Genomic DNA, 27,440 nt, shown 5'->3' on the forward strand with positions numbered 1-27,440 from the left:
AAGCAGAAAAAGACCGAATAGCTGCACAACGGCTTTTTTTTGGTAGGTGGCACTAGGAGCCCTCTGCCTGGAAACTCCTAATGACATATTAACTGAGAACTTCTTAATGTGGCACTAGAGATAAGTGCGATTATTTCCACAGAAACCTGTTTTCTGGTTTTTATGATGTGTGAGCATAAGTACTTTGATTCCCTACAGAAGGGTAACATGTGGACAACCCTCAAGAAATGATAAACAGAAAAAAAACGTGAATGATTGTAATGAAGGATGATATTGCAGACACAAACTGATAAGGTCAAGGCAGGGCATATTTATTCAGCTGTACTGGCTATAGAAGGGAAGCCTTAGCAATGTCACTCAGGTGTTTTATACTAAGGGCCAAACTTCACATTACACAGAGAATCTCCAGACGTTTTTTTAAAAGCATAAAAGCCATTATGGAAGGGAGACAATGGAGGCTGGTGGCTCCTATGTCAGTGGGGTGGTGAATCTGCTCTGGGTTTCAGTCAGAACTCTCAAGGAGCTACCCAAGGTGCTGAACCCATGGATTCACTGCCCCACTGACATAGGAGCCACCAGCCTTCACTGGAGGGAGACCCAAATTAGATCAGGGCAATGGAGCTATGGGAGGATGGTTAATCCCTCCCCCACACAGCACTGTTTCCTCAGTTGTAATGCCCCCGCCCACATTGCAAGCTGCTATTAGCCTTTCTGAGAATGAAGGACAGATGGTGGTCCTGAGTCAATTGCTGCTTTTAGTAGTACCTTTTCCCCAGTAGGGCTAATAGGAGTGTGTATGTGTGTGTGTGTGTGTGTGTGTATACGCGAGAGAGAGAGAGAGAGAGAGAGAGAGAGAGTGAGAGTTTGATTAGGAAAATGACATGGGGTGGAGAAAGGGTTAACTGCACTCCCCAGTACTGCTGCCCTGAACCAGTTTATCCACCCTGACCCTGCAGCTGATTTTAAACCTTATTTTTAAAACAAGAAATCAGGAAATCCAGTCACAGATTTAATGTATAGCTTGGGTCTTACACTGGCAGGAAAGTGATGAAATGTAGTCCTTACACAAAGTGTTGCTTCATGTGTTATGGGAGATTAAATACATTTTTAAAGATACAGGCACCCAGATGAGGAATCTCAGTCAGTCACAGTTCCTCTGCCCCTTGTGCAGGGGTGTGTGTGTGTGTCTTTTACACCAATGTACATGCTTTTCAATACATGTATTTGTCTCCCTTTCACATTATACTTGTAGCATTTGTGATGTGTGAATCAAACCTAATTGAGAATTGTGTATAGAATGTTTTTGTCTTAAGATTAAGTGGCAGTGAGAACTGAACAGAAGTGGCAGTTTTATTCACTGTAAAACTATTTTTCTTCACAGTGCTGGCAATTACTGGCTCTTTGTGCTCCTCTCTTCCTGCCTCAGCACCATTTCCTTTGGTACCTCAAGCATCACCTGCAGCAGCATGCGGACCCAAAGTGAATAGCTTGTCTCATTTTTCTCCTTGCTGGGTTATTTCTGAATCCTTTCAGCGTCAGCTGTATGGCTGTCTGGATTAAACAGAAGAGTCAATTTACAAATGGCCCATATTAAGACTTGCTTCACACAAAACAGCCACGATGCGGCAGCTGCTTAAAATGGTACTTGTGTGGGAAGTGCCCCACATGGCAAACTGCTTGCATACAGTGACTTAGTCTGTTAAAAATTGTTATTGCTAATAATATTTATTAAAATGTATATATTGCTCTTCATAAAAATATCCACAGTGGCATACAAAGATAAAATCTTTAAACTACATAAGACAAACGGAAACAAATAAAAATAATCTGTACAGAAAACTTTTAGAAAATGTTACAACATGATGCAAGCATGGGGCAGGAGGGCTTCATTTCGTGGCTCACAAATGTTATTATGACAGGCACCATCTACAAGATGGTTGTGACATTCACAACTGGAGATCAGGTACGTGGAAGTAGCTCTTTCAAATTGTACATGATATGCCACACTCATATGTCCATAACACATTATTCCTAAAAGGAAATTACTTGCATGACAAAATTTTGTAACGCATGAAAGCTGATCAGAGAGCTTTTCCTTGCCAAGGGTGTTGCTTTTCCCTGCTGCACACTGGCAAAGGCTGCCTCTCTCAGGGCTTAGCAGGGAAGAGCGCTCTCTTGTAAGAGCTTTTCCCTCTCAGGGAGAGGAGGCGGGGCCCGGAGAGGGAGCTGCTGAGTGATTCAGTCCTGCTTACTCATAAGTAGACATGCAGAGGCACTTGCCCTTACTTCTGAGTAGACATGCTGCTCATGCTAACCTCGGAATAGACCTGCAGAGGCTTGGAATTTGGGATGCTATTTGAAAGTCCTGCTTATTTATGAGTAGAAAGTGTTTCCCCACCCTGCTAGTGGCAGTGGAGAAACTACATGCCCCATTAGTACGGGTGGTGGTGCATGTACACACACATGTACTATGTACCCAGTAGATACTAGATGTGCCCCTCGGGGCTGGAAGAGTTGTGCACCCCTGCCATAAACTATCAAGCTCACAATGTAGGGGTGCTTATTGGTCCAGCCTTGTCATTAGAGGCTCATGACTGATGAGCATGACTGGCAGTTCAAAGCACCTTTTATCATATTATTAACTGGGAATGGGTTTTTTGACCATGTTACACCTGTGTTTTGTCAGCTGTACTGGCTCCCAGTCCATTTCTGGGCCCAGTTTAAAGTGCTGGTTTTAACCTTGAAAGCCCTAAACGTCGTAGGACCAGGTTACCTGAAAAGCCACCTTCTCCCATATATATCTAGCCAAACCTTAAGATCTACAGAATTCTCCTCTGTTCCCACCAGATGTGGGGAGGCAGGTGACCACTATGGAGAGGGCATTTTTGGTGTTGGCACCCCAATTATGGAACAGTCTTCCAACAGAGGCTCACTAGCATAGTCTTTACAGTTTTTTTGGCACCAGGTGAAGACCTTTTTATTCACTCAGGCCGCTTTGAGAGGGTTCTACCCTTGAAACTGACCAAAAAAACATTTAAAACAAATAAATTGTGTCTTTTAGTTTGGGCCTTTCGGTTTAAAATCTGTGTTTTAATTGTGTTTTGGCTTTTAATAGTTTTTATCATTGTATACTATAGTTTTATGTTGAATTTCTTTGTGAGCCACCCAAAGAACTTGTGTTATGGGGTAGCTATATAAATACAGTAAGTAATTAGGTAAATTAATGAATCAATCTACAAAATTCTCTGTCTCTGTGATTAGAAGTGAAATAGGCAAGTATGCCATCTACTGTCAGAGATCAATGGAGCACACTTTGAAAGCTGGAGAGCGAGAAGCCAGACCATCCCGAATGGAGGTAGTGTCCATTTTGCTGAGAAATCCCTACCACCACTCACTTCCCTTCAGTATTCCAGTACACTTCATGAATGGAACCTACCAGGTTAGTCATGAAGCTTGGGAACTGTATACTGGGAATCTTTCAAGGCTGGGTAAATGGCTTGATATATGCCCGTCAACCTCAGCAGGCATCTTTGTAGTGGGTTTTGCTTGCTGATGGGTCTTCTCTGCACAGGTAGAGTGTGAGGTTTGTACCCACCACAAGGCTTGTGGCTGCATCTCTTAGATAAGTGTAAATAAACCTTAACCCCAGGGCCAGCCCTACTATTAGAGAGAGTGAAGTAGCTACCTCAGGCAGCAGATTGTCATGAAAGGACGGCACTTTGTTAGTTATTTAATTTGTTGTTATTGTAGTCTTACTGTCAGGAATGGGGAGAGGTGCTTATGGGATTTTCTGCCTCATGTGCCAAAATAATTTGACTGCCTTTGGGAACTGTGCATCTTGACTTGGGTGGGGTGTCATTTGCTGCCCTGCCTTGGGTGGCAAAATACCTTTACCTAAGGTCACAGTGATGGGTAGGTGAGGTTCTTTAGTAATCCCGCACCCGTGTTAGCTGCCATCTTTTGAGCCAGGCAGCAATAGTTGTTGGGTGAGAGTGTGGGAAAGGCTCTGCACAAACCCTTATTTTACTTAAATCCATTACTAATGCATATTGTACAGCTCATCCATTGTAATGATGGAAAGAGAGATTTCACTTACCTCTCCTTCATAATAATATGTCTGTTCAATTTTAGGTGGTAGGCTTTGATGGTTCCTCAACTGTGGATGACTTCCTGCAGCGGCTGAACCAGGAGATGGGAATGAGGCAGTCATCCCTCTCTGGGTTTTACCTCTTTACAGATGATCCTTCTGGCAGGGATGTAGGCCACTGCCTACAAGGCCCTATGAAGGTGATTATGCTGGATTACTCATTCTCTACCTCTATACATGTAATCAGTGGAGGCTGGTGGCTCTGATGTTGGTGGATAGCTCCTTTAGAGTTCTGACTGGTTCCAACTGAAACGTGGAGCCAATTCACCGCCCCACTGACATCGGAGCCACCAGCCTCCACTGCATGTCATCCAGATCCTCCTTACAAATATGTATATGCTGTGTTTGCTGAGGAAGGCTAAATGTCTGACACATTTTAACTATATATAATATAATCATTTGTAAATATTTAATTTAAAATATGTTGATATTGGTTCTCCTCCTAATGATTAGTTTTGCATTCTTTTCCAAAGAAACAGTTAAAAGCATTATCTCTGTTGCAAAGTTTCTTGTAGCTATTTAGGGAAGAAATGCCTCTCAGATAGTAAATGGGCCAGTTAAAATTGTGTGGAAACCTGTCGAGTTTATTCACCATCTTAAGTTATACAAAAGTGTTCCAATAGATGGTCTGCCAGGGACCTTCTTACTGCTTGAGTATAATATTCCATAGCGAAATTGGAAAACAACACTAGCAACTTCATGTCAATTCCCAGTACCCTGCTTTGTTATCTCTATAGGCCTGGATATTAATATGTGGCATATTGGTAGTGACATATTAAGCACTGAAGTGTTAACATGTTTGATCCCAGGGCTGGATTTAGGTGTGAGAAGCACATTAGACAACCAAATCAGCCCATCAGCTACTAGGTCTGTGATAGCAACTGATCTCTGATTTTATTGATGATCAGGGCTAGAAAAATCTGAGGCTGCTTATCTGGGTTTGTAGAATATTGATACTTTCACCTAGGGATTTGATTTTTTTTCTAACCCAGGATGATTGGCTTGCTGATGGCTAAGATATGAAATTAGGACTGGATCTACATATGGGGCATATTTGAGGAGATTGGACCAGTTCTGCCTTTGAGACAGCATAGATTCAAAGTTGGAGGAAAGCAACTCCAGTAGTATAATGAGTTGGTGCTTAGGTTCAAATACCACCTTAGCCATGACGCTCACTGATCTTGGGCAAGTCTTTATCTGACCCACCTCACAAGGTTGTTATGCCACCCTGAGCAACTTGGAGAAAAGATGGGATACAAATATAGCAAAAATAATTGCTGTTTACTATTTAAGTGATAAGAATTCATGTCCAGTTTCACAGAAGTGAGTCCAAACTCATATTACCTGGCCTATGCCCTTTTTTATGCATGTCTTGAGCTTGACGTTTCTGTATCACTTCAACCTCTTTCCATCTCCTTGATTATTGTTTTTAAAGATCTGTGATGTCATTTCAAAGTGGGAGCAAGCTCTGAGAGAACTGAATCCTGGAAAATATGAAGGTGGCACAAGAACAGTGAAACTAACCTATAAAAACAGGTACTGTGTCCACTGTTGGCTGGGATTCTATCAGTCTGGTCATAAACTCATATGTTTTATATTGCTTAAGGTAATTCAGTGAATCCCAGTTTTATATTTTTAGTTCTTCTATGTAGCTGTAATGGAAACAGATTAGGGGAAATTCTCAAGAAAATTCTCCTACCTCAAATTTGCATGCACAAATTCAAATCTGTTGTCTCCTAATTTTAACTTTTCCAGCATGTCCCATTATGGATGCTGTTGGATATAGGGGCCGGGGGGAAAACAAGATGTGAAAGTGTCGTTACTCAGTTTATAGTGCTTAAGGCTCACACCAAGTGCCGAATAGAAATGAAGCAGACATGTCCCTGCCAAAACAATCTAAGGAAGGATTCAGCACAAGAGGCTAAAGGGGGAAAGGAACAGAAAGAATGGACGCTTGTCAGGAACGCAGTCTTCACATCAGAAGCACGCAGAATGCAAACCTGCACGAATCTGCAGGTTTAGATCTTGATTAAAAAAAAAAAACCTTTTCTCCAATTTAGATTGTATTTTCGAAGCCAAGCGAAAGGTGAGACAGACCGAGAGCGTTTGCTGCTGGCTTTCCAGATCAGTGTTGAAATAGCCGGTGGGAGATTCCCGGTCAGTAAGGAGCTTGCGATGGAAATGGCAGCTTTGATGGCTCAGGTAAGCGGTCAGACCCTTGTGCTTGCGGAATTAAGGCACACTGGGGTCATTAGCGGTTCCAAGGCAGTGAAATACCAGTGCCCTCCAGCTATAAGAGAAATGCTAAGCAGAGCTTGGATTCTTATTTCCATATGGCCACTACAGGGTGTTCTATCTCTGTAGGATTTGTCTTACCCAGCCAGGTGGCCCTAGGTGACAGAACGGAAGGGGAAACAATTTTTTTGTGAGTAGCAGATGGGAGGGATTTGCCCTCCTACAGCACCAATGTGTAATGAATACCATGAAGGACAAAAGTAGCTTGAGGCAAAGGAAACAAAGGGGCTGACTCTACAGGGAGGTGAGGAAGGACCAGCAAAGGTAAGATGTTGGTGGGTGAGTACCAGCTGTCCCTGGGATATTAGGATAATTGAGGGCCAAGCTAGATGTGGCAGGGCAGCTGTGTTTGTTTTGTCCTCGTGTCTGCCCTATTCCCATATGAAGTAGGTGTAAACAGTCTACACATATTAAAAAGAGCAAAGGGGAGGGAAGCTGAGCCCACCTTACACTTGGCTGCGCCAAGCGGTTTTCTCCTTGTCAGCTCACCTCCAGTACTGAAGGTGGACCAGGAGCAAACTGGGTAAATCCACAGAATGCAGAAAGGTAAGGCAAGGAAGAGGGGTGGTTTTTGTTCCCCTCCTCTATGTGGTCATCAGACAAAAAAGAAGTACATTGCTACTCCCCTCTTTATTCATGAAAGAGGGCAGGCACATACATAACTGTCCTGTCATGTTTAGTTTGGTCCTAAGAGGTTTTAGCAGAGGGAACAAGCTGAGGATCACTTGCAGGGTTATGGGAAAGTAGAGGAGACCTCAGGATCAAGCAGAAATGATACAGAGATCTTGTGTGCAGAATGAGGAAATAGCATATCTTTGCAAGGCCAGGTCTGGTTTTTCATGTCTGCAATAACAGGACTGGAAAGAAATATGTATTCCATAGGCTACAATTGCTCAGAAGTCACCTTATCACTTAATGCTTCAGAATTAAGGACCTCCTCAGGCCTTTTATCAGGTTGGCCAGGCTGCTTATCAGTGGTCTGATTGGCCATGATAAAAACAAATCCTTGCATGATTAGCTTTTTCCTACAGTCCAAATAATCACTCCCACTAATAGCAAGCTCAGTTGAAGAGTGCTGCCAGGATTATTATCATTCAAAAAGGGGCCAGTGAGAAACAACAGAGAGGTATCAGCATACTGGGAGGAGCCCCAAGATTTGCAGTAGTACAAAAGCTTCTTAAGGGAACCAACAGCCCAATGAGGGCTGTAGAATACTGAGTGTCTGTTGGTGGTGGTGGTGGGGGGACAGGGAAGAGGAAATGAAGTACTCTAGAAGAGGGCATGGTTAGCTGGAACCCCAAACAGGAGCACTCCACACTACAACATTTTGTTGCAAGTCTCACTTGTTAGCCTGAATTCTGGTATTCTGTTTAGACATCAATAAGGACTTCCCTGACTTCTTCTGTCCTCAATGGTTGCTTATGTTTCTTTGCATGTGCAAATACATGCTTGCGCACATACACAAACCCACACGTGCTTGTTACATTGTACTGTAATTCAGTTTTCCACACTCATCTTCAACCTTTTCTTTTAGGTGGAATATGGGGATTTGGATCGACCAGTGCCGTCAAGCCCTGGGGGGTCATCCCACTCCAAAATGCAGTATCTTCTCCAGCAGGTCCTGGACAAATTCTATCCCAAGTGCTACAAATGTAGTACTACTCCCGAGCAGCTACGGTAAGCATGAGCATGCCTGTCTGCATTCAGCTCTATGGCATTCTGTACCACAAATAAAATATCGTTATCGACCACTTCTAATCTACAAATTCTTGACAGAGCACTTTTTATGCTTTCTTCTCTAACTAGCTGCATAGATTTGGATAACAGAGGTTGACATTCCAATGAAATACAGATGCATTTTTTTCCTGACTATGATTTGGCTACATAATTTACACATCCAAATTCGCTCAATAGTTAATGAGTTTATTTTTAAGCTGTTCTACTCTAATTGTCTCACAAGTGTACGTAGGATATACGAAGAACTGTAATCAGTGATTTTCCTTTTCCCTTTAGTTAATGTTCTTGCTGTACTGTTATGTGATAGTGTTCTTTTTTGTTGCCTGTTATTTTTAACTTTATTTCAAAATAAGATTCTGTGTCAAAAAAAGATAGCTAAACTCAACTCTTAGTTTTGCTAATTGTCCTGATTACTGATTGTACAACTGGCCAAGACAAAAAGGAACACTCATATTCTATAAACTACAGTCTCAAATTTTCCCACCTCTGGTCTACTATAGATCCAAATTTATGTTCCTCCTTGTTAAGCCTCTTCTGAAACTTGACCCCTGTTCCTGGGGAAAAGCAGGCACTTTTAAATTTGCAAACTTCACATCCAAGCATAACGTGTGACCCATTTTTCAGACATGTAAATCAGAGACCAGCTTCTGAAATCTGGTAATGATTGAGACATAAACAAAGGTTGAATGGGTTTAAAAAATATTCTCATATTATACCACCAGTGGCTTGCATACAAATAGCTTATGTTCTGCACTATTTCATTTTAAAGGCTGCTGCACAGTAATAAATTCATTACCTATTATTTTGAAAGTGCTCTTTTTAGTCCTTTAGGATGGCAGATACTAAAAATGACTATATTAGTCTTCCATTAAAGACGATAAATTGGTATTATTCCTATAGGTGGCTGGCTGACCGATTAGCTGCAAAGTGGATGGTGCTGCAGGGATGTTCTATGCAAGAATGCATTCGGATCTATTTGACTGTGGCTCGGAAATGGCCCCTCTTTGGAGCCAAACTGTTTACTGCTAAGGTTGTTATCTGTGTTTGTTTACATGAATACTCTTTAACTGCTGTTGAACTATAATAACTGTAGTAAGAATATCACTTTGGGGGGAAATACTGGATTTTTTTCCCTTCTAGGAAAAATGACAGATTTAGTGGGGAAAAATAAGGATAGATAGAGGCAACACAGCTACCTTTGTTTTCTGTTTTCCAAGCTGTTAAGCATGTGATCTCCCTACCACTAGGGGTCACAGTATCTTCACAAATACCTTTGGAAGTTGTAATGAAACTAGTTTTAAGTGGGCAAATCTGTATTGGGGAAATGATCTCAGTCTGATTTTTCAGTTCTTCCTTTGGAAGATTTCACACTTACATAGTAAATCCAGTAAGAGGACTCTTGCATTATTAGTAATAATTAATCACTTTTAGTATGTAGACTGAGTTGCAGCACAATCCTATGCATGTTTACTCAGACGTCTTACTGTTTTCAAAGGGGCTTACTCCCCTTTGTGCAAGTGTGTTGTAGCCTCTATATAGTTTATCTTTACAATCTTGGAATCATTAATTTTCATGTCTTAAAAAGCAGAGAGACTGTGACTTGCCTAAGGCAAGTCTGTGAAAACTTGAGTGAGCTGAAATTGAATCTAAGAACCTTTCTGATCAAGAGAAGAAACTGATTTTTCCTTGTAGCAAAATGCTTGTAGTAGCTCCAGGTTATGCCAAAAGTGCTGTATTCTATCACCATTCAGGTGGGATTTATTTACAGGAGGATATTAAATAGGTGTGTGGTTAAGAGACTTCCAGTAAAACTATAAATAACCCAAATTAGGGCTGCAACATACAATCCATTTACTTTACATAGTCAAAGTCAGTGTAATTCCATTGAACTGGTGGATTGCACTAGTATCAAAATATTAGCTTACGCTAAGGACTAAATCTAGAATCTGTGTAGCTTGTCCTAAATTTTCTTCTATAATTAAAATGAGAAAGTATTTCCTTAGAAACAGAGTAATGCACACTATGATCCAAACTTCAGCAGGTATAATGATAAAGCAGATAATATGCACTTGTTACCCCAAGTATCTATGGTCATCACCTGACCATAATAACATGACATTATAATGGAATTACTGTGATATATCTTATTTCCCCAGCCTGTCCTACCTTCTCCTTTGGAAGACTCTCCACTGTGGATAGCTGTGAATGAAGATGGGATCAGTATACTGGAATATAATACTTTGGTATGGTGAAAAATACCAGCAGAGGAATTTAAGTTCTTTTCTCCAGGATCACATTTCAATAACTGTGCAGCATGGAAATAGGACATATCTTCTGTCCCTGATTCTGATGATAGAACAGAACTACTTAGTTTACTCAGTTTAAATCAGGTGTTCTTATTAAATCAGGAAAAATCAATTATTTCCTTAGGAAAGGTTACGAAGACCAAACCCACAGACAATAACAGAGAACGCTGTTTTAGAGTCATGGGTAACGTCAACTTCTAATTCATTTAAGCCAGTCTACTAACTGATCCAACATGTAGTCTTGGATTATATATGCATTTATGATTTAACTATCCACCTGGATTTTATTGCACTTTACGGTCGTCATAATCTCATTTGACAAATTCAGACTGACAGATTCAAAACTATTAATGAATGGGGACTGATTTCCATGTTTTATATTTTGTGCACCAAGGTTCATTCCCATTACAAATATGCACATATGATGATGAGAGCCGTACTGCTGCTGTATGCCAAACAAAGAAACTTTGTTTCTTTGGCATGGCCTGGTGATTGTTGGAGCACAATTGTTGGATATTAGGGTGTTGACATTGCTTTGGCATAAGCATGGCCTGTCTCTCTGCTTCTTTTTTGCATTCCCATAATGCCTGCTTAACCTGAACATTTTGTAAACAAACTGATTATTAGAGAGGGATAAGATTTTTCCTTCATAGGAAGTGTACCCTGTTAAGGCCACCTTGAACTTCACACTGCTTCTGCCAAGGAAAGCACAAAACAAAATGATAATATAAGTGGGGCTGTAGATGTGAGGACTGACCCATATTGTATGTCAAGAAACCAATGCAGATCCCATATTCCCAATACTTGCTTCAAAATGAAAATATATACTTAGAGTGATCCCTTCTATTCTTTGTGCACATGTGGACCGCTGGATACAAAAATATAATGTGAAAATCAGCCCTTGACATGGCTCACCTTGGGAAGATGTCAATGTTCTATACGTTAAAAGATTTTGACACTGTTCTTAACATGTCTGTACTTGCTGTTCAGGCAAGTACTAAAAACACATAGGAGAGGGGATGGAAGACCAGTCCTCTTCCATAGCAACTTTTTTCTCTAACTCTCTGACTTTTGCTTACATGCAGCACTTAAAACTGGCTTACTCATACTCTTCTGTACTGACTTTTGGTGGCTGTCATGATGACTTTATGGTTGTCGTCAGTCAAGTGAAGGACAGGTGTTCTGGTAAAGCCAGACCTGAAAAGCTACTTTTTGCAATGGCAACTGTAAAGGTGAGTATAAAGCAAGAAGTGCAGGGAGGTTTGTTTTACTAAGCAAAAATGAATATGAAATCCTGACAGACAGCTGATGTTTCCCTTTCTGGATATGATCAGCAGGGAATGACATATAATAGTGTACTTGGTGCACTAAATACAGAGTGACAGCTCTGAAGTGTCTTCTAGATATCTCCCAGAACTGATAAACTTCCCAAGGTGATGAGAGACTTTAATTTAGTGGCTGGTAGAGGAGTTTGCTTTAGTTGTATATTTATTAATATTATTATTTTATTCATAGTTTATAAATGCTGCTCACCCTGAGCCCTTGTGTATAGTTTTGCATCTAATTCAATTACTAATGCAGAATAAGAATGAAGTAGCTTTATTTTAAGCACTGGAAAAATCTTAAAAGTATGATCTAGGATTTGGCTACTCTGGGCATTAAGAGTAGCCAAATTTCCCTGCATTCCCTGTTGTAACCTAATTATTGCTCTCTTGTGTGTTTCTCCAACAGAAAGACATAGGTCACCACAACATACACCCTTGCTAACTGACCTACAATTATAGTAAAACCGTATTATGCAAACTCCTCTGTGGAACATAGAGGGCAGAATCCAACAGGATGCTTACGCCCCTGGCTATTCTCCTGCACCCCACAGATTCCCTTCCTCAAGCGGTGTCCACTGCTTATGCAAGGGAGATTTAGTGCTTCCAGGGGCAACATTCACTTCTGGAAGGAGGCAGGTCAGCAGAACTTCCTTATGTGAGGTCTGCCACATAACATTATTTTCCAAAAATGTTAAAAACACAGGTGGAACATAAATCATGCATGTGTGTGTCGAACAAAATGCATACTTGAATGCGTATTAAGTCTTCCCAGGTTCTCTCCATGGCATCTCTGGTTAAAGGCTCTTGGGTACCAGGGCTTGGAAACAATATTTACCTAAGACTGTGTATAAGAGCTGACAGTCAGGAGTGACATAACTGAGCTAGAGGGGCCCATTTGTCTGACTCAGTACAAGGTCATCTTGTGGCACACACTAATTCTACTGAAAAGTCAACTCAACAACAGGTCCAAGAAAATGCATTTTATTGGAATGCTCTTTCCCTTTCCTCCTCCCAACAGATTGTTGAGGTGACTCTCCTTATTGCCAGCTACATTAACTGCTGTTCATTGACACCACGCCTGCCTCCTGCACCACTGGCTCCAAGCATCAGTGCACCATGGAGTACATCGCCTTCTGTGAAGCTCATGGAACTTGAAAGCAGGTCTTTCTTTCCTTCCCTGCCCCGGACCACTAAGGCGCCTACTCTGCTGTAAGGACCGTTTCAAGTGCCTTTAGAAGTTGCCTTGCCATACTGTGAATTGAAGACTGCTGTGATTTCACTGATTATGTGCCCTGTTAATCAGGCAGACTCCGGGTCTACCTCCTTGGTGCAGCGCACCATTCCTAGAGGCTTCTTTAGAGCTAGACACCCTTTCTTCCTTAAGAACTAGAGCAGGGGTGGGGGTGTATATTGAACAAGTTAGGTAATTGTTTTCACAGTTTTTGTTACTGCTACTTTCTGCCTTAAGATCTGCATTATCTCCAACAACTTCCCAATCACACCTTAAATTCCACCTCTTCAAATAACTCCATTGCATTGCATTGAAGTTGCAGATTTCACAGCCTCTTTACATATTGGGGTTGCTGTCTTTAGCTTCTTGTCCTCTAGATACTGCATCATGCCTCAGACAACCCTCCCTACTACTAGAATTTTCATATTAATTTCTAAACTTGCTGTCATTAATACTAATTGTGTGTTTCTCAGCTATTGATTCATTTTTTCCTGAATATGTACTCATCTGCTTTTGACCTGTAAACCTCTCAGGAAACATGATTTGGGGTATTCATCTTTGGATTCCCCAACTTTACTCTCTGCCTTTCCCACACAACCCCTATGAAAACAGCACTCCTATTCAACTAAAATTCTAGTTTTCCCAAACATTTGGTTTCCCTATCTCATCCCCTGAAGTGAGTTGAGTAAATGAGTTTATACTGTATCCCTCTTAGCCTTACTTAAAATCCAATGCATGGCCATCTTGCAATCATACACTAATCACGAGGGATGCTGACAGTATTGTAAGTGTCGAACACTCTGAATCGGAGACTTCACACAATTTAGTGGGCGGTTACTAGAGTATATATTGCTTGTTTTTAGAAACAGCCTGGGGAGAGGAAATTGCTGGGTTATGGGTTTTCCCCAGCCTAATGGACTTTTGTACCTGATATATAATTTCATATAATACTTAGCACTCTGAGAAAGGGAGTGTGTGGCTGCCAGGAGAACTGTTGCTTTTAAAGAGAGTGCCTAGAAGAAGAAATAGCCAAGTTGAGGGTTTTCCCCCAGCACGTGTGATTTTTGTTCCTGTTTTTCACAAGCATACTATTTAGTACCTAAGGGTGGGGGAAACTGACTGGAAGGACCAGAGACAGATTAACATAGGAACATTCAGGCCCTCAAAGTAATTTTATCTGCCCTCTAATAGCCCTACCAAATTTTATTCAAAGTATAATAAACATTTTGCCCATAAATTCATTCATAAGGACAATTTCTCCCCATTGTTTGTGAGACACTGTGATGTTCTGTACTGTTAAAGTTTACAGCTCTCTCTTCCTTATGGGGTATAGTCACACCCCAGTCAAATCCCACTGCATATGCAATCAGATTTGTGAAGCCCTAGGTGGTGGTACCAGGTGGTGCTGACATTATCACTGAGCCCAAGTGCTTGTGAGGGGGCTGGGGGTGTGCTGCAAAATGCAACTCTGGCCCCTAGACCACAGTCTGAAGTGGCCTGAAGAATACAGGGAGGTTGGTCATCCCTGCTTTAATGGTTGAACCAAAACTTGAAAATGGTCTCAAACTGAAGCATTATGCTGAAAGCAGTAAAAAACATGTCAACAAGTGCCCATGTTATATGACGTGCATGTGTGTCCGTGTGTGTGTAGATGACAGAGTGTATTTAACTAGGCAGCTGGACAGTCAAGAGCTATAGTGGATACCAGTGTGAACGTGAGTCAACATTATGATATTGTTGTGTAAATGGCCAATGTCATTTTAAAGTGCTCACACTAGTGGCAGCCAATAATGTGTAGAGGTGAGGAAATGCACAATGTGGCAATGTCACATCATGGCCTGTTTCACACAATCACCACAGCTTAAACAAGCCATAGCTTGCTTAAGCCGTGGCGCCCAGGCTATGGTTGGGTTATTTGTTTAACCCTCCAACAAGCCACGCTGCCTGGGTTCAAATGACACAAGCTGTGCTTGGGCAATGATTATTCAAATCGTACATGGCACATGCCATGGCTTAAACAAGTCACTGTGGCCTAAGTCATGGTGATCATGAGAACCAGCTCCATGAGTCATGCTATATATGTTACAGGAGATAAACTGATAAGAGTATGCTGTTTACAGCTGCAGCTTCACGTTTCCTGTAATATAGAATTTCTTAATAAAAGCCTTGTGAAGTAGTAGTATCAATCGATTTGGCACTGGGAAGGCCTTTGGTGGAATGCTGTGTTCTTTTCTGTACATACAGAATGCAGATCATGTTGAGAAACTGGAAATGACAGTTATGGGGATGATCACAGTTCTAGAAGACTTCCTGTAAAGAGAGGCTGAAGGAACCAGATATGTTTAACCAAAAGAAAGGAAAGCTAAGACTGCAATCCAATGCGCTCTTACTTGGGAGTAAGTCCCATTAAATGGGTGGACGTACTTCCAAGTAAACTTGCCTAGGATCAGGTTGCATGAGGAATATGTTGATAATTTTACATTTATTTACAAGATGTCCAAAAGATGTGTGAAATCAATGATGCATTCCATGCACTAAGAACAGGAAATTGGGTCAGGGCTGTAGGAAGATGGACTCAGGTTAAATATTTGGATAAGGATGATAAGAGAACTCCTGATAAGAGTAACTCAGCAATAGAGCAAATTGCCTAAACAGTTACTGGACTGTCTTCAGGGAAAGCTGGATAGGTATATGAGGGAGATCCTTAAGGAATGGCTGACTTAGTCTTAGGGTGGGAGCTTGCTCTTGATGATCCAAAGGGGTTTCCTCCAACTGTAGTATTGTATGTTGCCTAGACTATAGACTAAGTATAGAGAAAAAAGAAATGGCTTTTGCTAAAACATTCTCAATCCATTGTGGAGCAGCTTTCATCCATGGTATAGCATAAGGATGGGAAAACTCAACATGTTAGTAAAACTTAGGTAGTCATGTGCTCTGGGGGGATTTGGTAAAGGCTTGAGTGACTGCAAGAGAATATCCCTAATGTCTTCTGCAGAACAGAGATCCTATACCATAGCATTACCTTCTGTACATAAAGGACAATCCCTGGGCTCTCGCTATAGAGGTGCATTTTATCATGCACAATCTCCGGTGCGTGCTTTGTAATGTTGTAACCACTGTATTGTATTTATTTCTGGATGTGCTCACTACTGGCATTGGGACTGGGATCACTTTGAAATGAAAGGTATATGATGTTTTGTTTTTCAGCTAGGGGGATGTTTTTACAAAATCCCTCCTTTTTAGCAATAGTTACTTTTTGAGCTCCTGCGTCCTTCAAAGAAGGGGGAGTGGCTAGCAAACAAATATATTTCTAAAAATGCTATCCTTCTTGCGTTCCTAACTAATGGAGTGTACTCATTCCAATGATCATTTGTGACAAAACCAATAGATGGAAGCTGTGACATCAGTTGTAATTATTACTGGGTTTTTTTCCTGTGACCCTTATACACCTACCTACCCAGATTTGTACTATGTTTTTGAATTGCTTTCCTATTACAAAGATAGAATTTTCAGACCATTCATGTTTAATTTGATTAGTATACCCATTATCCAGAATCCATGAGCAAGCTGTATGGTAACTAGCGTATGGAGTGAAAGGCCTTAGAAAGGAAACACTTCTCCCGCAAAAGAGCAAAGAGGAGCCTTATGCATTCTGTTCTCCTTGCTAGATTATCTGCACACACAGGCTGCATGCAGCTGTGCATCTGGATGTGCCTCCTCAGCAAGGTGGACATCCAGAAGCAAAGTAGCAGCCTAAAAGCAGACATCAGACCCTGGCATGCTGCTGACAGCATGGCGTGTTCATGTCCATCTTGCAATTCAGATGGATAAACACCTCCCTATCCACTCCTTTGGGCCTGTAGACATATGCAATACCTTTGTGTGTGTCTACCTCTTGACTGGGGCTTTTGTTTCAGCTTCAAATTAAGCATAAATTAATAATTACAAAGGACTCTGGTATCCTAAAAACAATATATATTGTGTGACCATATCTTTTTAAGGTCCTAACTTTTAAAAAGCAGGGGCTGATGAAATTGTGACAGGAAGCAGATAACCCCCTGATGCTTTCTTTGCACTCCATAATCTTTCTCATGTGGGTTAGGGCCATTTACCTACAGATTGTTTGAACAGCTATAGGCTGTCTGACCTCAACCACTGCTTTAGAAGTTATTTTTTTATATTTGCAGGAAAAACAGTGTGACAATCTGAGTTAGAGTTTGAATTTTTCTGACTGTAGCTGAAGCTCGCTGTGGGAGCCAAGTAATCTACTGTTCTTGGCACTGCTTACTCCCAAGCAATGCGGTTAAGACTGGAATGTATGTCCCATTTATTTCAACAGAAGTTACTTCCAAGTAATGTGTTTAGGGTTAGGAGATTGGAAATACTGTACAGATTCAAACTGTTCCTTTGATAGTACACAAACCTTCAGCTTGCTCCCATTGACAGTCAAATGTATGCGCTCCATTCTCTCATGTATGCTGAGCATACGGTTCCAAGAAGCACCTCGCACTAGTGAGTGCTAATTAATTTTTATATAGCAATTTGCAAATTAAAAGTACTGTACATTTTAATTGTTTGCCATCACAACTACATTATAAATTCAATATTCCCAATTTACAGATGGGGAACTGAGGCTGAAATATAGTAGCATACTAGTTGATCCCAGTGATATCGGAACCCAACTCTCTTTCCTCAGATTCACACAGGCTGTCATGCTACTACATATTTATTTATAGTTTATCTGAATTCCGAAAACTCTATAGATACCTTGATAGCTTTGTATGGTTCCACTGTAGCAAAGTTTATTCACTTTTATTTTGACCAGCTCCCTGGTCCTAACTGGATATTAGATGCAGCATGAGATATCTGTAGCATGAATAAAAGAATCCTTTGTTTTCACCACTACTGCCCTGTACATAAAAGGCTATGTGACATACTGTAATGAGAAGATGGTGATGCTAATAAATGTGACTACCAATAAAGCAAAAGATATTTCTTCTATTGTTATTTTTATCAGAGTTTGTTACTAGCTTGTTTCCTGGATGGTGTCAGCCAGGGGTGCTGAACCTCTTTGAGATGGAGGGCCAAATTCCATTTCTGAGAAGTTTGGGGGGGCCACATTCTGCTGATGGGCAGGGCTGAAAGCAAAAGAGGTGGGGCCACAGGCAAAAGGGATGGGACCAAAATGCCAAAGATACCAGCATAGTGTAGCTTAAAGCTCTTACTGCCAGAAACTAAGCTTTAGGAGAGGCATTTCAACCTTTTAGAAAAGGGGAAAAACAGCACAAACCTCAGAAACCACCAAACAATCAGTGGCTGGGGGAAAGGGTTCTCCAGCAGTTCTGGGGAACCTCAGAGGGCCGGATTTGGCTCCTGGGCCGAAGGTTCTCTACTGAACGAAGGTTCTCTCTGGTGTATGCAGCTTCACTTACAGTTGTCTGGGCAGTAGGGAAGACAGGGCTGCTGTTCAAGTATTTAAAACTCCACTGGGCCTTTGGAGTTAATGTGTGGTTCTCTAGATCGTAGCCAAATCTTCATGTGATCCAGAAAAAATCTATACTACTTGTGAACTAGACCAATGCAGATGATCTCATACAGACGTCACAATACTGGATACAGCCAACGATGTCTAAAACAAACTAGTGAAGGGCTTTATTTACAAGCATTTCCATAAAATAATACCAATGACATAATGCTAATGACCAACCTGAGCATGTAAGTAGGTATAACATATGGGCACAGGCAGGTCCCATAATACAAGTGATCAGCCCTTGAAAAACAAAATGTAATGGTACTGCCAGATTTCCTTCTTCCATGAACTTTTATAAAGAAAGAGGGTAGGTTCCCTGCTTGCATCCCATTTCTGCTGAACCTTCCTTGTAGATTTCCAGTCATTAAGTAGAGTTAATTTTTGACAGAAAATCAGATTATCATTGAGTTTCTTACATCATCATGTTGACAAAAGAAGATGTGGGGCCTGACTTAGTAATTCTTTCCCCCTGACATTTCTCCAAGGTTGCACGTTCAATCCTGGCCCAAGAAAGCACTAGCAATGTTCCCTGGGTCATTAGAATCCACTGCCATCTAGTTATCCACATGGCCAAGTTCATTAACATGCTTCTCTGTGAATGCCTTCTCAAATATTCCTAGGAAATCTTGGCATCGTATCAAATTTTCTACCTTGATAGAAGTTTCACATTAAAAGCTGGTGTCAAGTTTTCTTCCTCTGCTCCAGGATTTCTTGGCAGCTTTTATACACTTCTACAAGGCAGTCTAAACGTGGTTTGGAGCTCTATTAAAAAAAACGGAGATGAGAGATGCTCAGATGGCTGAAGAATTGTAATTCTGGTTGCGTGTGGCAGCTGAAAGAGTGGGAAACCTTCACACAAAGCAAGCATGGCTACCGGGGGAGTGCAAGAAAAGGCATCATCCCTCTCAAGGGGTGAGGATGGTTCCTCAGTCTGCACAGAAAGTGATGACTGTATGACCATCGTCAGTACTGTGCCTGCTCCATAACTATGAAGTTTCTGTCACCAGGGTCTCCTTCATGCATCTTTCACTGCTGCTACACTTGTGCCATTTTTAAAACTGTCAACAGGTTAAAGATACCCAAAGGAACAATTAACTGTCTTTTTTAAACACACTAATCACCTAATTCAAAATAGACAATATTTTGAGGAAATTTCTTGTAGATACCGTTTATCTTGCATAAGTAAGAAAGATACAGGGGCTGTTTGCACAACACGACAGCCTATTGTGGGTTATTTAATCCACAGTGAGGTGGCAGTATGCACGGGTGTGTACAGCCATCATTTTGAATATGTAACCCTTGCTTGGGGGTTGTCGTGTCGTGCAAACCTGGCGAGCGTGGATTATGCGATGGATAAACAACCCTCACAGAACCCATGGTCTGTTTTATGCAAGGATTATTTAACCTTTGCATAACCCACACTTGCCAGGTTTGCACAATACAAAGAACCCTCAAACCCCATGGGCGCTGCAGCTCATAACTGGTTAAATACCCATGATAAGCCACAAAATATTGTCCAAACCTGGTCATGGTGTTTATAGGAAATTTGTTTATTCACTGCCCAAATAATGTGTAATACTTAGATTCTTTACCAAGGACAGAACCAATTAGAAAACCACACTGCAACCTGTAATTTATGCATTAATCATTCAGACAATTATCTGAATAATGTATTTATACTAATCTTTAATATCTTTGACATTCTTATATGAGCAGATCTGTATTGGGCGAGGCACCTGTATAACTGTATTTCTAAATATCTGCAAGTACAGTCCTGACTGCATAATGACAGGCAATAAATACAGTCTGATAAAATCATATTCTATTTTACTGTGAATCACTGTTCAGTCTGTGCTGTGATCTTTCCCAACATAGTCCACATATTGCCCCAAAGGTATTTGTGTACAGTCTATGGGGCTTTTCTTAGGAATCCCAAGGGAGTAATTTAATTTAAAAGATGTCTATCATGACTTTTCAAGGATGGAGGGAGCAATTCTCTGGTCATTAGACACCAGAAACCGTGCTCCCCACCCCCTCCCCATCACAGCCAGCACGGTTCTCTCTGTGCCGGCTACGTCTCTGCACTTGGAAACACAGCATGGAGATGTGGAAAAGGGGGTGGTTCCGGGGCCAGGGAGGGGACAACAGACGCCACATTGCACAGCTTCCTATGCGCCATGCGGCCTCCCCCCCCCATCACTCTGAAGCTCTCCAGCTAGACAGCCAAAACCAGCCATCTAGCCAAAAACGCAGGGCGGCCAGAGCATGGAGGCAAGGATTGTCTCTGTGCTCCAGCTGCTCTGCACTGGATACTCGGCAGCCTCTGACTTCAGAGGCTACTGACTATCTCAACAGGATTGTGCTCTAAGGTTGCTATCAAAACACAAGTGAAATAAACATATAATTTCATAAATTTGAAATAATAACGGCAAAATGTGAATAATCACAGGGAAAAGTTTTAAAGGCCTGAATTTATTAGGTTCATCTGAAATTTACCTTTGCTGATGTAGTCAACCACAAAATAAATAGTTCTCTAGAACTCCATTCACACTAACACTGAAGAAGAGGCAGAAAATTATGATGTTCTACTACTACTGAGCTCAACCAAAATTTAAGGAACAAATGTTTCTGTATTTTTATTCCTAACCTCATTTTGCAGCCCATCCCCCATCCTTTGCTCTCTAATGACTTTTGAGCTCCTCTTAGAACATCTCTTAGAATAAAGTCCATTTGGAAACTTTCTTTGCGAAGGTTGCCACAGGGAGCCTCATAGAAAAACAGGTTAATTTAGTACGTGATTATAGAAGTGTTAATAGGCTCAGTGAGATGGTAAATTGTATTCTTTAGAGCTGACATAACTGAGAAAAACAAGGGCTTAAATGCACCAAAGGGTGACAAGGGTTACCGCCCCACCTACCTGTGCAAAATTAACTATCTAGAAAGTTCAGCAGTCAATCCATGCTCAGCTGAGCATGTCACTGCTATATCGAAGATGCAGTTACTGCAAGTCAGTAAATTTCAAACTAACACATACCCTGTGTTCCTGGACACCAGGTTGATAGCAAGATCACGTAAAAAACAGTGCTCTGTAGCTGTGCATAGTTCAGAAAATAAGAAGCTATAGTGAACTGTGCATGGCCTAGCAAGTATTCCCTGTCCTTTCTAACACTCATGTGCACTTCCCATTGAAGAAATAATGAAATCAAACAGATGGGCTCCGAGGACATGCAGGTAAGGGAAAACATAAAATGTAAGGCCCCCAGCAATACACTATGGACTCACCTGAAAGAGTGGTACTACCTCAGTAACAACATGAGGTTCCAGAGGGTCTTGGAGAAGGATGCACAGGTAATAGATAACCTTTTGCTACAAAAACAGATAACACACAAATAGAACAATGTGAAAGTTGGTGTTCTGCATTACCAATTATAAAAGTCTATTCTTTAAAATAAACACAACTCTAGCATAAGAGGTCATTATCTACGTTGTATCAGGGTGATCACTTCTTCATAATAGCATTGAAATGCAAGTGCAGAATTTTCCAACAAATTACACTGAAACATTATCTAATGGACAACTTCCAAGCCTCCTACAAACATCAGAAGAAAGCACAAGATCAGATGTTGCTTTTCTTAGCTGGTTGCTTTTAGGATTTGGCCTCCAGTACTAGAAAATGCAAGGCACTACAATCCTGAACACACATGAGCCTCCCTCATCCAATGGGTGTCCTTAATCTCAACAATGCCTGAAGAAAAAAAGCATACATCCAATCTACCATCATCACTTACTCATGAGCCCCTTCCCCTGCTCCACCATACTTCCTCCTCATTGTGTGTACTTCATCCTCCCTCCTCTTCTGCTAGCTGTAGAAATGTGTCCAAGATGGTACAGGTATACTATAATGATCAGTAAGGTGTCTTAGATTGCAGCCATCTTGGAGACTCTTTCTGGCCAGCAGAGGAAGAGGAACAAAGAGGTTTGCTGCCCTCACCTTCCATCTGCCAACTGAATCAGGAACTTAAGCACAAGCCCAAATCATATTTAATTAGTACTGTAGCCAAAACAAAACAAAAAGCAGCACGTAATGCTTACCATATAGATAGCTTCATTGATAACCATATCTTTTACTTGGTTCATCTCTATAAATGTTGTGCTCTCTTTGCCAGATGCATAGGATGAAGTCATCTGTATTCCAAGTGAGCCAACGATCAACAGAGACTCCTGATCAATTTTCACAAAGTGAAGGTACACAAGCAAGCCAATCAGTGTGATAAATATAGCAGCAGAGAGCACCACGCTGTTCTATAATGGAAAACAAGTCAAGAACATAAGACCAAATTCTGCAACTGACCAAACAGAAGCCATTTTTGTTTCTATCCAATTATCTAGTGAATTGAAATAATTATAAAACAACCTTCCAAAGGAAGGGTAGCCCATGTAAGTTACTTAACAATATGGAATGAAATCACACAAACATAGCAACTGTATAAATACACAGTTGTGCATGTTATCCTTGTGCTTAGAGGTGAAGAGGGGAAACCAAACCATATAACATGAAACCATTAACAGTTAAGAAGTACATTTAAAATCTATTCTTACAGCATAGGAACATGGACTATCGAACGATGTATAAATATATAAATACTGATAACTATAGGGAATGGCTTGGATCCAGGGTCTTCCTTCCACAGATAGAAGGGCTCCTTCTATGCGCAGACAGCTTCCAATCCAGCAGGGCATTTCTGCTGGGTGAACAGGGAAGGATCCAATCTTCGTTCTCTACTGCCTCTGAAAATCTGCTCCAGAGCATTGGGGAACCCTCCAGAACAGCGAGGGAGGAGGCACTGGGGATGGCAAAGATTGCCTTCCCCGCTTTCCACAGGTGGGAGCATTGTAAGCAAAGCTCTACTCGGGGAATGCTCCTGTTAGTGGAAGAGAAGTTAGATCCAACCCCATGCACATATTTTAGGGAATGTGCTGTTATAGGAGACCAGAATCCAAAGCCTTTGCAACATTTCAAATGCTGGACATACAGACAAACTTAACTTCCACTTGTTTATACTGTTTTAATTCACTCCTTTGTTGCTGGAGGGCTTCTTCCTTTGCACGGCAGTTTTTATAAACTACATCACAATCCTGGGCATGTTTACTTGCAAGTAAATTCTGCTGATTTCAATGGGACTTTCCCGAGAAATTGTACGTCAAAATGCAGTTCTAATTAGCAAATCTGAACTGGTAAATCAGGAAATGTGGTGGATAAACATGACCTCACACAGCAAACTTTGTTCTCCTTCCTCAACATGCAACCTGAAAAAATAGCTCTGTCTTAATACTTAATCACTCTAAGCATCAATGGGCAGTATCCAATACTGCTGCTGCACCTCTGCTAGTTCTGTTGCGCCTACAGGACCTACTGCCAGTGCAACATGAACTAGCACTTCCAAAAGCAACCCTAGAAACAAATGGAAATGTTGTTTCTGGCACAGCACAGGTCAGTGGAACTCCCTTCAATGAGCTCTGCTTACCCGTCCCATTCTGGAAATCAGCGTTTCTGCTCTTTCTGGTTACTTTACAAAGCTCTAGCTCCCCGTTGCACTAGTGGTAGGTCCCTCTAGCACACGGGTAGCACTGGACATTGTCCAATACCCTTCTATAAATAAATCCTTCTATAAAGCAGGAATAAGAATACTTCCTGTGCAGTGTCATCCTGTGATGAGGCTTAACAGGACTTATTCCTAAGTAAGCAAATACAGGATTGCAGTCTTGGTTATCATTTCTCTATTCAACAGGTATGTCGTAGCAAATTTATTCAGATTGCTACAATCAAGACAGTGCTGGTGGTGAGTTGTTGTTGTTTTAATGTGCTTTCTGTATTCAGGAATGTAGAAGGCAGGGCAAGACTGGAACCGCCAGACCCTACATACATACATTTTGCTTTGGCAACAAGACATGCTTTGGGGCCTTCTATTATTTTGGTTTGGTGCACATGTCTGATGAACTTCATCTATTTACATCGGATAATTTGGTGGAAAATGTTTAGGTGTCAAATATACTAACATTTTGAGGGGATAGACTAGATAGAACTTCAAGTAATCAAAATGCTTGTTGTTGTTTATTCAGTCAGTAGCTTCCGACTCTTCGTGACTTCATGGACCAGCCCACGCCAGAGCTTCCTGTCGGCCGTCGCCACCCCCAGCTCCCCCAAGGTCGAGTCCGTCACCTCCAGAATATCATCCATCCATCCACCTTGCCCTTGGTCGGCCCCTCTTCCTTTTGCCTTCCACTTTCCCTAGCATCAGCATCTTCTCCAGGGTATCCTGTCTGGCCTACACAAATCCACACAACAGGTTTTTGTTTAGATAAAGGGAGTTAGGGTGGGGATAGGGTGGCTGGAGAGTAGAAGGAATTGTTCCTAGAAGTTGAGAGATAGATGTGGAAAAGGGCCACACACCCTCCTCACTACTGAGAGCTCCCTAGATCAGCTTTCCCCAACCTAGTGCCCTCCACATGTATTGGATTACAACTTCCATGAGCACATGGCTGGGGATAACAGAAGTTGTGGTCCAACACATCTTATGATCCTCAACAATTCCAAGATCCTTCTTGCTTGTAGTGTTGTTGAGCCACATATCCCTCATCTTGTAACTGTGCATTTGGTTTCTGTTTCAGGTTGGGGAAGGCTGATATGCACAATGACTTGGGAGTCCCATTTAATTACACTTACCTGCGAGTACTTAAAAAAGGTAAAGGTAAAGGTGTCCCCAACCAGTCGTGTCTGACTCTAGGGTGCGGTGCTCATCCCTGTTTCTAAGCCGAAGAGCCAGCGCTGTCCGAAGACGCTTCCGTGGTCATGTGGCTGGCATGACTGAACACCGAGGTGCACGGAACGCTGTTACCTTTCCCGCCGAGGCGGTGCCTATTTATCTACTTGCAATTTCTTGCTTTCGAACTGCTAGGTTGGGAGAAGCTGGGACTGAAGACGGGAGCTCACTCCGTCACGCAGCACTCGGGTCTCGAACTGCTGACCGGCCGACTTTCCAGTCTGCAGTTCAGCGTCTTATCCACTAAGCCTCCCATTTAATTGGAACGTAGCCCCACTGAATTCAATGGAACTTACTGCTGAGTCGAATGCAGAGGAAACATGCACAGGGCCTGCCAGTTAATACGAAACCAGAGCGGGAAGGGATGTGGAAGCCGCCAAGAGGCTGGGGTGAAAAAGCGGCTGCTGAAATATTTGGGGCATCCCTCGAGATGGCAGGCCACTGGGCAGCCCCTTGCCCAGGCCTATAGGAGAGCCCGTTGGGGCTCTTTCGAGGGCACGAGTGGCGGGGCGGGCGAGGAAGGGAGAGGCCGGCCCCAGGGCCGCGCTCCAGTACCTGGCTGACGACGAAGAGCCCATAAGCCACCAGCCACACGGAGCACGTGACGGCGCTGAGCGAGCGCAGCTGCAGCCGCGGGCCGCGCACCTGGAACTCCCGACAGGAGGCGCTGTGGTGGCGGCGCTGCAACGAGATGCGCTCCCCGGACACGGCCAGGTACCCCTCTTCCTCCGCCATTTCCCAGCCAGCCCGGGAGCGACGAGAACGGGCGCCCCACGTGCGCAGAGCGGCTCCATCCGTCCTAACGTCCGCCTTCTACTCTAGCCTGCGACAGCTCGGTGGTAGCAAAGCTCCGCCCCGCCCCGCCGCCCTGCCAAGGAGCTGTCTCTCGTGCTGCAGAGGCGAGCGGCGCTGCCGGGGCCGCGAGGGCCGGCTCGGCGGCCGCAGCCCCCGCGCCGTCATGCGCCTGGGGCAGCTGCGTGGCGGATTCGAGCTTTGGCCCATCAACGTGCTCAGAGCATGGCTTGCTGGCTTCGTCTTTGTCAGACGCGGCTGCCACCTGGCAGGCAAGGTTATTCGGCTGGAAAGGCGTTTCTTCATTCAGCTCGCAAACCTCAGCGGGTCATTCGTCCGGTCCCGCAAACACAATAAAAGCAAGTTCGTGAAACGTATCCCCAGCCCTCGTCACAGAGGTGACCGGCCGAGCACGGATTTGAGAAGGGAAACGATTTATGTTTATTACTGGTATACAAAAGAACATAGGAAGAGCCGTGCTGGATCAGACCAAGGGTCCATCTAGTCCAACATTCTGTTCACACGGTGGCCAACCAGCTGTTGACTGGGAACCCACAAGCAGGACACGAGCGCAACAGCACCCTCCCGCCCATGTTCCCCAGCAACTGGTGTACATAGGCTCACTGCCTCTGGTACTGGAGGTAGCACATAACCATCAAGACTACTAGCCATTGATAGCCTGTTCCTCCAGGAATTTGTCCAACCCCCTTTGAAAGCTATCCAAATTGGTGGCCATCACCACATCCTGTGGTAGTGAATTCCATAGTTTAACTATGTGCTGTGTGAAGTACTTCCTTTCATCTGTCCTGGATCTCCCACCAATCTGCTTTATAAGGTGACCCCTGGTTCTAGTATTATGAGAAAGAAAATTTCTCCTTGTCCCCTTTCTTCACACCATGCATAATTTTGTACACCTCTATCATGTCTCCCCTCATTCACCTTGTTTCCAAGTTAAACGATCCCAGCTGTTGTAACCTGTCTTCATAGGGGAGATGCTCGAGCCCCTTGATCATGTTAGTTGCCCTTTTCTTCACTTTTTCCAACTCTACAATATCTTTTTTTTGGTATGGTGACCAGAACTGCACACAGTATTCTAAGTGTGGTTGCACCATAGATTTGTATAAGGGCAGTATGATCTCGGCAATTTTATTTTCAGTTCCTTTTCTGATTATACCTAACATAGAATTTGCCTTTTTCCACAGCAGCCACATGTTGGGCTGACATTTTCATATATAGAAAAAATGAGCAAATGTACA

At 42.5% G+C, this 27,440-nt stretch overlaps 2 protein-coding genes across 4 annotated transcripts in view; one reads left to right on the forward strand and one right to left on the reverse strand.

Annotated features, from left to right (window-relative positions):
* The window catches only part of PLEKHH1 (pleckstrin homology, MyTH4 and FERM domain containing H1), a 72,430-nt gene extending 54,384 nt beyond the window's left edge, over positions 1–18,046 (forward strand). Inside the window, exons 21-30 of the mRNA XM_084848450.1 lie at positions 1,382–1,479; positions 3,262–3,439; positions 4,132–4,287; positions 5,583–5,683; positions 6,208–6,349; positions 7,977–8,119; positions 9,080–9,209; positions 10,336–10,422; positions 11,571–11,717; positions 12,829–18,046. Of these exons, the coding sequence (XP_084704576.1) occupies positions 1,382–1,479; positions 3,262–3,439; positions 4,132–4,287; positions 5,583–5,683; positions 6,208–6,349; positions 7,977–8,119; positions 9,080–9,209; positions 10,336–10,422; positions 11,571–11,717; positions 12,829–13,023 (1,377 nt within the window). The 3' untranslated portion in view covers positions 13,024–18,046. The remainder of the gene's footprint in view (positions 1–1,381; positions 1,480–3,261; positions 3,440–4,131; positions 4,288–5,582; positions 5,684–6,207; positions 6,350–7,976; positions 8,120–9,079; positions 9,210–10,335; positions 10,423–11,570; positions 11,718–12,828) is intronic.
* On the reverse strand, positions 10,346–26,141 carry PIGH (phosphatidylinositol glycan anchor biosynthesis class H). 3 transcript variants are annotated; one of them, XM_084848471.1, is made up of 5 exons: positions 25,948–26,141; positions 22,664–22,873; positions 21,854–21,937; positions 19,222–19,333; positions 10,346–10,378 (listed from the first exon to the last, which is right to left on the reverse strand). In XM_084848471.1, exons 1-4 carry the CDS (start codon positions 26,125–26,127, stop codon positions 19,253–19,255), a joined length of 555 nt encoding a protein of 184 aa, XP_084704597.1. In that variant the 5' UTR covers positions 26,128–26,141; the 3' UTR covers positions 10,346–10,378; positions 19,222–19,252. The 3 variants fall into 3 exon arrangements, with proteins under 3 accessions (XP_084704597.1, XP_084704586.1, XP_084704607.1); XM_084848460.1 differs by lacking the exon at positions 10,346–10,378 and having other exon boundaries at positions 17,353–19,333; XM_084848481.1 differs by lacking the exon at positions 10,346–10,378 and having other exon boundaries at positions 17,553–19,333; positions 22,664–22,792.
* Between the last annotated feature and the right edge of the window lie 1,299 nt (positions 26,142–27,440).

This window comes from Heloderma suspectum, chromosome 1 (genome assembly GCF_057233095.1).
Source record: "Heloderma suspectum isolate Gila_16-S chromosome 1, 16-S_ref, whole genome shotgun sequence".
NCBI lineage: Eukaryota > Metazoa > Chordata > Lepidosauria > Squamata > Helodermatidae > Heloderma > Heloderma suspectum.